We start from the raw sequence: 12,958 nt of genomic DNA on the forward strand, positions 1-12,958 counted from the left end.
CATAGGGGAATGACAATGCTGTGCTTGGCCACTAGAGGCCGCTGCTTAATACAGAGCCACTAAACTACATTTTGTTTAATATGAAACTTTTTTATTTAACTGTTGTTATTAATTTTATTATATTTACATTATAATATTTTACTGTGTTTTATTTTAATTAATTTTAATTATAATTTAATTTTAATTCTAATGGAAATAGTTTTTTTGTTGTTGCTATTATTATTCAGGCAAACATACCACTTTGTTAGTTAATATGTTGTTGTTTTTATTCTATTAACACAATTTGTAATATTTTACATAATATTTATATGAAATAAATATTTGAAAGTTATAATATATATTTAATATTTATATAAAATAATACTTTACAGTTATTTTGTTTCAAGCAAAACATACTGCTTTGTTAGTTAATAAGTTTTTTTGCTGCTTTTATCGTTCATTTATTTTATTTTCGGCTTAGTCCCTTTATTAATCTGGGGTCGCCACAGCGGAATGAACCGCTGCTGCTATTATCACAATTTGTAATATTTCATGTAATATTTACATAAAACAATACTTAAAACACACTGCTTTGTTAGTCAATATGCTTTTGTTGCTGTTTTATAACATTTATAACAATGTGTAATATTTATATAATATTTCTATTATATAAAAAATTACTTCATTCTTATTTCTTTTCGAGCAGAACAAACTGTTTTGTTGTTTAATATGTTTTTGTTGCTGTTATTAATACAATTTGTAATATTTGATATACTATTTATATTAAATAATATTTGACAATTATAATTAATATAATGTTTTATATAATATTAATAGAAAATAATATATGACAGTTATTTCATTTCAGGCAAAACAGACTGCTTTGTTAGTTACAGTTTTCTTAGTGGCTTTGGTGCATTTCTCACAACACTATTTACATTTGCACAACAGTTAATGCATTTCTCAAAACAATTAGTACAAACTGCAAAACCTAGATGATAACCTGCAAAAGTGTGTCTCTTGCTCAAAAGAGTCACCTTGGAATTATAAGGTTCTATCTGCGTTCTGAATGATTTTAAGATATTGAGCTTTAAAGTTTTTCCATTCCATAGTAAACAGCATGTGTGTAACATTTGTTTTTTTAAATAAAAAGTGTTAAAATGTAAACAACTTCTAAAAAAAATCCCATAATGTAAATAAGTTGTCATTTATTAAAAATATGTCAATATCTCAATTTTGACAAAAATGTCAAATAAAACCTTATAATTTCAAGGTGACAAAATAGAAAGCTCATTCCTCAAAAGCAAGAATTGATGTCAATAAAAGTGTCAGAGTCATCAAAGTGAAAAGTCCTGACATCATTGTTTATGGACAAGATAGTTGAAAGGCTTTGTCATGTTTTCATCGCAGTTTACTTTGTAAATTTTTTCCAATGCAAAAAAAGTCAGATTTTGGTGACACTTCCTGAAAATGCTCAATACAGCACTATATACTGTTTGCACAGCCATTTGAAAACTACAGTAAAGTTAGACATCACTGCATTTATTGAAGTATCTGAGTACAAGACACTGAATATGTATGTTTCACATGTTTACTGCATTTGCTCTTTGCAATTCTAATTTATTCACAGCATTGTGCAAAAGAATAAACTCAGCCTTATTTACAACAAACATAAACTCCCTTTGGGTTGAACTGTGCACAACTGTAAACTATATTACAGTACATATTGAAACTGAACCTACAACACACACAGGTCTGTAAATCATTCATGAAATTGTTCAATTGAAAAGACATTTTCAGGAAAAAAAAAAATTATTTAAACATTTTATTACAATTAGCTTGACGGATTTTGACAACTAGTTCAACATTTTTGTATGTAATGACTCAAGTAATGAAATGAGGACTATTAGTTTTATATGGAATGACTATTCAGCATTTACAAGTTTAGTTAATTTTGACTGACTTGACATAAGCAACTGATAATGTTATAAAACAGCAGAGAGTTGTATGAAAGCAATTGATGCAGGATCAAAAGCATCTGCAATTTGTTGGAAGGAATGAGAAACTGCTACTATGATGTGCACTAACTGTTTTGAGAAATGCATTAACTGTTGTGCAAATGTAAATAGTGTTGTGAGAAATGCACCAAAGCCACTGAGAAAAACTGTAATATGCTTTTGTCTCTGATATTATTATAATTTGTAATATTTTACATAATATTTATACAAAATAATACTTGACACTTATTTAGTTTCAGGCAAAACAAACTGCTTTGTTAGCTAACATGTTGTTGTTCTTTTGCTGCTATTATTACAATTTGTAATATTTTATATAACATTTATATAAACCTATACTTGACAGTTATTTCATTTCGGGCTAAACAAACTGATTTGTTAGTTAATATGCTTGACAATATATGCCCTCTGCTTTTGAAATCCAACCCACAATTATATGCAATTACTTTTATTATTATTATTTATATTTTAAAGTACTATTAAAATGATTTATTGGTTTCATTGATGTATCTATTTAATAGATATTTTTAATAGATATCTTATTTTAATTCTATTTTAGGATACTGTATAGTATAAAAGGCTTACAATAACAAAATGAGCACACGTCATGCATTCATTCACTCCCTCATACATCAAAGTAACACAGCACATGTGCAAAGCCTCCACATTTAAAGTTTTATTTAGATTATTTATTAGAAATGTAAAAGTTTTGTTTTTAACTGTAATTATTTATTTAAACAATAAAAAACACACTGAATAATAATGATAAATAAAAACTAAATTAGATTTTTTTTTATCTTATATGCAATTGAATATATTCAGTTTGAGTAGGTGGAACAAAATCAATGCCAAAGGGATTTAAATAAAAGGCTGGTTGAATAGAACTAACTGGAAAAAATAATACATTGAATTAAGTGCTTGCATTTTAATGACTTGAATTGCCAGGGTTTGTAATTAAGTCCTGAAATTTAACATAGCTGTTTATTTAAGCTGTGAATATTTCAATTCAAAACACATTTTCATTCTTAAATCCAATACTCACATACATATTCAACATCCAGATTTCGTATTCAAGTCATTAAAATACAAGCACTCGTAAATTAAATGTGTTAATACTGTGCTATTCGACATTTTATTTCAATACATTTGTCATTGATGTTGTTCCATAAAAAGATTTGCAGCCCCATGCTGTTGCATCACGTGACCTCCAGGGGGCGAGTATTCGCAACTCATAGGTGTCCCACTGTGTTTTTCTAAACCGAGCTACTTGACTTGAACGGTGATCGACCCGTTCCCACCAAGTCTCAGAGGATATATCAAAACAATGCACCGAACGCTAATTTTACTCATTTAACTGCGGGAACAGAGTGAGTTAAAAGCAAGAGGATGATGTCGAAGTTGAAGCTTCAGTGAAGTGTGTGAATCCAATGTGATTTACGAACAACCGGTTTAATTCATTAATCACAGCCGTTCAAACTTTCCTGATGTGAAGGAGACAGCTAAACTCTGTAACAGAAGATGTTATAATGGAGGTTTCTCTTTGTATCCTGCTCTTTTTACTGCACTTCAATGAGGGAATTCATGGTAAGTTTGTTTGATCATAATCCGTGTTTACTGATCAGAGCTAACGTGTTGACGTGGATTAGATGTTTCGAGGTAAACTTCGGTGTTGGTGTAAAATATGGTGTAAATACACGTTTTATTAACATGGGATTATAATCTATTAACTAACAAATTATTATATTATCCTATTTATATACATTTTCCATAATTGTTCCTGTTTTTCCCATTAAATTGCCCAAACGACTGGAGCTTAAAGCAGTTAAACGTGTTTTTGTTATTGTGGTCAAAGTTGTTGTAGGTTATATTAGAATTACACTGGTTTGTAAACTGTGAAGGTATTTAAAGCAATAAATACTATTGTTAAGTACTATCAAGTAGTTTATTAATAATGAAGACTTTTTTGTTTACTTAAATTTTATTTTGCTAAGCATAATTACTTGATCAAACTTTGTGTTTGATTTGTATTATTAACTCTGCCAAAAGAGCAGTTGTGATAGATAGATAGATAGATAGATAGATAGATAGATAGATAGGTAGATAGGTAGATAGGTAGATAGATAGATAGATAGATAGATAGATAGATATTTACATAGATAGATATATATTTAAATATATATATATATATATATATATATATATATATATATGTATATATATATATATATATATATAGATAGATAGATAGATAGATAGATAGATAGATAGATAGATAGATAGATAGATATTATTTACAAAGATAGACAGACAGACAGACAAACAGATTGTAACTTAGATAGATAGATATTTACATAGATAGATAGATATTTAAATATATATATATATATATATATATATATATATATATATATATATATATATATATATATGTATATATATATATATATATATATATATATATATATATATATATATATATATATATATAGATAGATAGATAGATAGATAGATAGATAGATAGATAGATAGATAGATAGATATTATTTACAAAGATAGACAGACAGACAGACAGACAGATTGTAAATTTATTGATTGTAGTTACATCCTAAACAGGACACTGTCGTTTCCTCATTTGCCTGTTTCCTGCTAAACGAGTGTGATGTTTGATGCAGATGTTTTGTCCAGCTGTGTTGTGTTGTCACAGTAGAGATCTTTCAGGCATCTGCAGCATGCATGACGTCTACTGTCAACAATCAGAACGTGCACACGAACAGAGATGCCAGAAATGGTCCCGGCACAATAGACTTCTTAGAAAGGAACACAAAAGCTTGTTGAGGGGGAAAAATAGACTCATAGTTCAATTCTGCGCATATTTAACTGTTTTATTAAGATTTGTTAGAACTGACTTAACATTTAGAGTTTGGACACACCTATGTTATTATTTGTTATTATTATTATTATTATTATTATTTTCTGCAAATTTAGATTTGAGAAAAATTAGAATTCTAATTATTGCAATAATATATTTGTGATATTATATTTTGAAATAATGTTATAACAAACATATTTTTCCTATAATTTCAGGGAAAATTAAATATCTCTACTAAAAGTGAACTGCCATGTTTGTTGTTGCATAAAATGAACATGGCATTTTTACAATGTAAACAAACAAACAAAAATAATTATCAGCATCGCTTTACTCCACTGGTATAGTTATATCAACCTACAAATCATCAAGAACAATCCGGAAAGCATAAAACAATTGAAACAGGGTCAAGTTACTTCTCATTGCTTTGTTACATGGCTTAATTTCTTGGTCATACAGTAATTCATCATTAATACTAAAATCGTTACACATTTTTGAACAAGAAAAACCAGCATGTCCGATTTCAGAGATTTGTGTACATGTAACTGCATTGCCTGTTATGCTGAAACGTCTTTTAGAGGGTGTGCTAGTAGCAGTCACACTATACCTTTGTATTAAATGACCATTTGTTGCAAACCATTGCAATATGTATATCACAATATGCACATTGCGGTATTTTCAACCCAGGCTTATTGTAAATATGTGCCCAGGGATACATTTTTGAGAACTAAGAAATATGTACCCTGGACTACGTTTTCTTGCCGTTTCTGTTTTTTTTACAAATCCACTAGAGGGTGCCGTGTACATTTTTGACAACCTCAAATAAGTTACTGGGGCACGCTTTCTCATTCTCATTTCTCAGTGCAAATTGAGCATTTCGGGCGTTTGATACGCTTAATGTGTGATTCGTGTGAATATCTCGAGTTGAAAAATCTGAACTTTGGCTGACATTCGCACTGCATTAACCACTCAGGAGTTTGCACTAGTAGTGGCATGACTATGACGTAGCACCGGTCGTTTGTGTCCTGAGGGGAAATCCTGCATGCCGACATAGGACAACAAGAGCTCCCCAAACTGGGACCGGCTTAGTTGAAAGTACTGCTGAAAGCGTCTGTCATCCATGCACTGCTTCTGGAGGAGTTGATAAACTCACAGAGCTGGGTGCAACTCGGAAGGATCTGATGGAACCAGACAGAGAGCTGAATGAATCTACGCTGTTTTTCAACATTCCTAAAGCACATAAAGCACAGTTACTCTCTCAAATAAATCTATTTTAGCCATTAGCATTGAAACTGGAGTCCCCAGGCACACAGGTGCACCTCACTTGACATGAATCCATGTCTGCATGCTTTTACAATGGTATCTCACTGCTCTTTTTTGGGTTTTGTCTTACCTGGTTTCTGGAACCATCATCAGTCTAGAATCATGGGCCACTCCGCTCTGCCTCCCTCATCTGGCACCGTACACAGTGAGCTACTGAGCAAACCAATCATGTCAGAAAAGCCTCATAGTGTGTGTTTTACACACAGAATGCAACCATTATGCACCCCATGGCACATATTTTTCTGTTCACAGAAAAGTAGTCCTGGGCACATTTTCTGAGTGAGCCTGTGTAGTGTGTGAATATTTCATAAAACATTTGATGCATGGTCTTAATGGATGATAGATAGATAGATAGATAGATAGATAGATAGATAGATAGATAGATAGATAGATAGATAGATAGATAGATAGATAGATAGATAGATAGATAGCTTAAAGTATTGATGCATTTTGTGTTCAGAAATGCTCTCTACAGAACCTGTTTGTAACTGAGTTACAGTTACTGATGTTTCTTCAAATCATCTGGGGCCTCATATATTAAAACTTTGCGAACGCCAGATTTTACGCTCACATTTGAATTTACTAACGATAAAATTAACGTGAGTGTGCGTTATTCTGCGCCAACTTCATGTCTGGCGTACGTGTGTTTCTTGTGTTTGTTTGTTTTTTTTTTTCATTGGCAACTCCTAGAGGCAATTATGTTAAAGTGCACACTACAAAGTACCGCACCAACAAAGTATCCTGGCAACTGGTTCTTTTTAAAGGGAACTGGCAGACTACTCAGAGTTAAGCCAGTCGTCTTTGAGCCGTGCAATGCCAGCTGTTTGGAACAGGATCATCATGTCTAGCAGGTATATGAGGTTTCCATACTATGCAGTTGACCAGTCAAATATTAAAGTGCAATTTGCAGCGATCGCCGGTTTTCCCAATGTAATCGGAGCGATCGACTACATGCACATTGCCATAAAGGTGCCATCTGAAGACGAATTTGCATACGTGAATCGGAAACAATTCCATTCAATAAATGTGCAAATAATATGTGATGCTCCGATGCGCTTAACAAATATTGTGGCAAGGTGGCCTGGGTCAACCCATGATTCATTTATCCTTACAAACAGCATGGTTGGGATGAGGCACTAAGGTGGCAGGGTGCGTGATGGGTGGCTTCTTGGTGAGTGATGTATTTAAAGATATTATTCCAGCTAAGTTTATTATATTTTATTTTATTGAGCGTAATTATTAAATTGCATATCAGGAGACTGCAGTTATTTTTTAAAGACATGGCTGTTAACCCCACTTAACAACCCACAAACTGACCAAGAGTGCAGAAACAATAATGCCCCTACTCACACAGTTGTATAGTCAGTTATAGTCAGTTGTAGAGCGGGCGATTGGGCAGCTGAAATGCCGGTGGCTCTGCCTGGATAAGAGCAGTAGGGTGCTGCTGTACCGTCCTAACAAAGTGTTCCTCTAATACATCTGTGTCTCCCACAGACACGGATACTATTCCAGACAGTAAAGTGTCACCCACAATTGAGGCAACTCTTTTCTCAAAGGGTGTTAGTTCAGCATCCCCTGTTCCCCTGCCAGTTCGGTCCACACTTTGACGGTGCGCTGCTGTTCTCCTCTTAACCTGCACCTTTACATTGGACCATTTCTTTTTTAATTCGTTCACAGGACGATGTTCAGACCCCACTGCGTTAACCGCGTCAGCTAAACTCTCCCACTCTGTTATTAATTCCGGAGGACAAACTTGCAAATAACAACGTTTTTCTCTGGTCTACCTCCGATAGGAGCACCTTCAATTCACATTCTGTGAAGTTTCTCTTCATGCTTGCTTTCGCCATTGCTTTTTTTGTTTGGTTTTGCCAAAGTAGAGTCATTACCATATTTGTAGGGGGGAGGAGGCAGGGAGGGGTCTTGCGCTCATGCACTTGCACTCAGTTTCACGTTAATTCGGATGTACAAACAGAATATGCGTCGGATTTCACGCACAGTGTTTAAGTTCATACATCTGACTTTTTTACTGCGTATGCACATTTACAGCTTTGTCCGTACGCAATGTTTTAGTATTAATTCAACGCAAGTCTTTGTACACAAGGCCCCTGGCCTTTCGTCTCTGATCTGTGACATCAAGACTTTTCTTTGTAAAGCTAGAGGTGGTTATGGGTGAAAACCCCAGTAGATCAGCAGTTTCAGAAGTACTCATACAAGATCACCTTGCACCAACATCCATGCCACTTTCGTAGTCATTAAAATGGACAGTTCAACCAAAATGAAAAGTTTTGATCATTTACTCTCCCTTCACTTGATCCATTTTTTTTCTTTCCTTCTTCTGTTGAACACAAAAGAAGACACTTTGAAGAAAGCTGAAAGTTGTAACAATTGACTTTCATAGTATTTGTTTTTCCTACTATGGATGTCAAAGTTTTGGAACCACTTGAGGGAGGGTAAATAGTGAGCACATTTTCATTTTTGGGTGAACTATGCCTTTAAGTCTTAAATTTTTCCACGTCCTGATGCTTGTTTTGAACTTCAGCAGATTGTCTTGTTGACGTCTACATACTTGAATGCATATCTAGTTGCTGCCATGTCATTGCCCATGTAAATTGATCTCATTATGTAAAGTTGATTTGTCTTTTATAATATTTGTGTTCTCTTGCATTAGAAGGATGTCAATTTTTTTATCTTCCAGGGGTACGCTTCACCAAAAACCCTTCCAACCAAACGGTGACTCAGGGTAACATGGTCCGGCTGGGCTGTGCCTTTGAGGGTTTGAGTGAACCAGAGATTATCTGGATGAAGGATGGAGAGAAGCTCTTCAGCACTGATCAGATGTACATCACACTGGATCCATATCACTGGGAAACCTTTCACAGGTAGGATGCTTTAAATGTTGTTCAGGATGTTGGTGAATCAGTTTTTTTTATTGAACTACAACAGCATTCTACCACCACTCTGCTTCCTATCTGACAGGGTAAAACTATCCAAATAATTGTAATGACTTTTTAATCCTTTTTTCTACATTCATGTATAGCTGCTTTGACACAATTTACATTGTAAAAGTGATATAGAATTAAAGATGACTTGACTTAACTTTAGCGTGAATTTACCTCCATATGGATGGCTTTCCCACTGCTACTGGTTTGTCCAGTTAGCTAGCTCTGTACGTTGGTGGACTTTAGATGCTGATATGAGTTAACCACTACAATAGGGTTCGAGTCCGGTGAAAAATGGTCTTAGCGGTTAGGACAAAATCAAAAGCTAAAAAATAAAATAACAAATAAACAACAGGGTGAAAATGTGGTAAAATCTGAAAACGTGATAAAAATAAAGCGAGGGCTTTTCTTTTTTTTGGATTGCTTTGCTTTTTAAAACACTGTCAGTTGGGTTTTGAGAAGTGGGTGGGCAAGTCAATTGGTGCTTTTGAAAACACTATTGGTTGGGTTTAGGGAAGGAGGAGGGTAAGTCGATCTGTCAGTCAGTCAGTCATTCATTAAGTCAGTGAGTCAGTCCACAGCGGCCTCTGGTGGATTTACGTGAGAACAGCAGCCGCAAATGGCACTGGTGAGAGAAATTTGAGATCTGTAAAAGCATACACAGCGGCCTCTGGTGGATTGACGAAAACAAAAACTGCCAAAAAACATAGCTCCTGGGACATATTTGGTGCTTTAAAGGAATATATATAGGGGTATGTTGCTCTATCTGCTAAAGATAATGTCAGCGACTAGAGGCATTTTAAGTGTCGAGTTTTAGGATGCACAAATGAACACTGCATTCCATAGACTACCTTTTTCCGAGCCACCTTTTGACATTTTCAGTTTTTCACAGAGGTAACGCTTGTCCTGTTTTACTGACGCATAGGCATTTTTAGCTCCGCCTCCTTTTGAAAAGAGCACAATCTCATTTGAATTTAAAGCGACAGTCACCAAAATTACACAATTTAGATCAAACCTTAAAATTGTCAGTTTCAAAGAGTTATAAATATATTATTTGTGGGGTATTTTGAGCTTAACATTACATTCACACTCTAATAAGGGGCATAATAGGTCTTATTTAAGAATAAACAGCTTTTGTAATCTTAGTAGTATCACTTATTGCAGTAAGTTCCATGACAACATTTCGCACAGCTAAAACTAACATTAACAGGCATAACTGAGTTGAAACTGTATTTGGGGACACCTGGCAGTATGAAGAGGATGTGAAAACAGATCCGATTATGTTGTTATAGGACATTTCAATTCTCAGATTTGACAGTACTTCTTTATTAAAGTTGCAAGGCAGGCAGAACTGTTACTACTGTAGGTTTTTCAGGCAATTTACACTGGGCAGCCAATAAGACAGAATACAATAGAGACTTTTTTGACCTAGCTAAGCAAAAAAAAACTTTATCTTTTGTATTTTTGCCCAAAACGGTCTGTCCAGTTGTCATGAGACTATGGCCTTGAGATTGTGCCTCAGTGTCTCTATTTTTATTATTATTACAGTGTGGGCGCAGACGCAGAGATAGAACAGCAGAACAGTTGTTTGTGCTTTTCTTGTTAGATACAACAGCAACTACAACATCATATGATCATGTTCAAGGACCTTTTTTAAGTCTTTCTTTGCTAAAGAAAGATTATTTAGGAAGCTGTCAGTAATTTCTTTTTCTTTTCACTTATACACTGTTATATACTGTAATAATTGTACTGTTTTGTATGTTAATTATAATTTGATACTTTTATAAAGCTAGCACAGATTAAATTGATCAAAAACGACAGCAATCTATAGTTTTACAAAATAATAAAAGGTTCTATATAATTAGGTTATTCAAGCATCCTGAAGAAAATATCATGGTTTCACAAAAATATCAAATAGCAGGGTCTGTTTTCAACAATGAAAACAATAACAACTTTTTCTTGGTCACCAAAATTAGCATTCCAGGCTTATTTCTGAGTGATAACATAATACTGAATTCCGGAGTAAAAGTTCAGCTTTGCATTACATTATATTATTAATTTATTCATTTTCTTTTCGGCTAAGCACTTAACTAATCCGGGGTCACCACAGCGGAATGAGCCGACAACATATCCAGCATGTTTTACGCAGCGGATGCCCCTTTATCCACAACCCATCTCTGGAAAACATCCATACACCCTCATTCACACTCATACACTACAGACAATTTAGCCTACCCAATTCACCTGTACCCCATGTCTTTGGACTGTGGGTGAAACCGGAGCACCAGGAGGAAACCCACGCAAGTGTGTGGAGAACATGCAAACTCCACACAGAAACGCCAACTGAAATATAATTTCACTATATTCTTATAAAATTTTTGTAAACAAATAAATGCATTATTGCTGAGCAAACGAGACTAGATTTTAATCCCCCAAATGTTTAAGTGCTAATGTAGTTCAGTCCACTTTTAAAACTGTGGTTTAATGGGATAGTTCACCCAAAACTGAAAATTCCGTCATCATTTACTCACCTTTTAAAGCACATGGTTACTGTAAGCAAATGGCAGAGATGTGTATTGGAGCTGTGAGGAGCTGTGCCACACTGCGGCCCCGTTTACACTAATACGTTTTGATTTTAAAGCGCATAAGCTTTGCTACGTTTATGGCATCCATCCACACTACGATGGAGTTTCGAGCGGCGAAAATGTAGCGTTTTGAAAATGCTGGAGAGGCTGTTTTCATTCTAAAACACTGCTGCTCCGTGTAAAGCCTGGTTTATACTTCTGCATCAAGTGACCGGCGCAACCCACGGCGCATGCAACGAGCGTGGCTGTGCATTTATACTTCTGCACGCTGTCTCTGTTGGTCTGAATTAACACTTCTGAAACGCTAGTTGGCAGTGAGGTGTAAATGTTTCTCTGTGTCGAGTTTCTTCTCTGCTTTTTTGCTTTTCCTGAACACTTCCGGAATGTACAAGTGGCTCAAACTCGCTCATTTTGAGGCAGGAACCGGCGGACGTGCAGCAACTTTAACTATGAGGTAAACACAAAGCAAAACTTTCCATCAGGAGCTCCTTCACGGGACTCCACACTTGTAAACAATCGCTACATTGGGCTCGCGTCCAGCTCGCGCGGCTCTCGGTCTCGCCCAGACTCATCAGCGCTACCAAGCCGATCAATCACAGAGCTTGCGCTACGCGTTGTTGCGACATGTAGTTACAATTTTTGAGAGGTGCACGTCAGCAACGCCGACAGCCACGGCGAAGGGCTATGCGTCAACGCCGTAGCATACGCCGGCGTTTGATGCAGAAGTAAAAATCAGCCTTAAGTGTGGATGGGGGAAAACAGAGACATCTGAAAACGGAGGAGGGGCTGCAGACATTCGTATATCTGATTGGGGGCTTTTTCCTCAATATTAAGTAGCCTACACTAAGTTCAGTCTTGCACCCTCTCCTTGTAAGTTCAGACTTCGCAAGTTTGATATGGAAAACAAACTCCCGAGGACACGTCGGGTAAATCTTCAAAGGGAGCAGTGTACTTTATAACCTCATTCACATCATCCTGGCTATGTTGTTTCACTTTTTTTAACAATAAAATGAAGACATGATATAAGGAATTGCCTATTTCCATTTTGATATTAACAGCTTAACAGACACCAAAAATGTTGAAGTGTTGTGTAGCTGCATATTTATATGATCGTCATCTTCACTGTATGCATATTTTTAACAAAACGGAGCCTATAACATCACTGCCTTCTTTCATTTTCAGTGAAAAATACAAAACATACCATCTCTTTTGCTGAATATCAGTTTTAATAATCAATAATGGCCATTATAA

The 12,958-nt window shown here is 35.1% G+C and overlaps 1 protein-coding gene across 1 annotated transcript in view; it reads left to right on the top strand.

Annotated features, from left to right (window-relative positions):
* The first annotated feature begins 3,324 nt into the window (after positions 1-3,324).
* Positions 3,325-12,958, top strand: part of tyro3 (TYRO3 protein tyrosine kinase) — a 52,142-nt gene continuing 42,508 nt past the window's right edge. The window contains exons 1-2 of the mRNA NM_131432.2: positions 3,325-3,578; positions 8,879-9,062. Of these exons, the coding sequence (NP_571507.2) occupies positions 3,521-3,578; positions 8,879-9,062 (242 nt within the window). The 5' untranslated portion in view covers positions 3,325-3,520. The remainder of the gene's footprint in view (positions 3,579-8,878; positions 9,063-12,958) is intronic.

This window comes from Danio rerio, chromosome 17 (genome assembly GCF_049306965.1).
Source record: "Danio rerio strain Tuebingen ecotype United States chromosome 17, GRCz12tu, whole genome shotgun sequence".
NCBI classification, from domain to species: domain Eukaryota; kingdom Metazoa; phylum Chordata; class Actinopteri; order Cypriniformes; family Danionidae; genus Danio; species Danio rerio.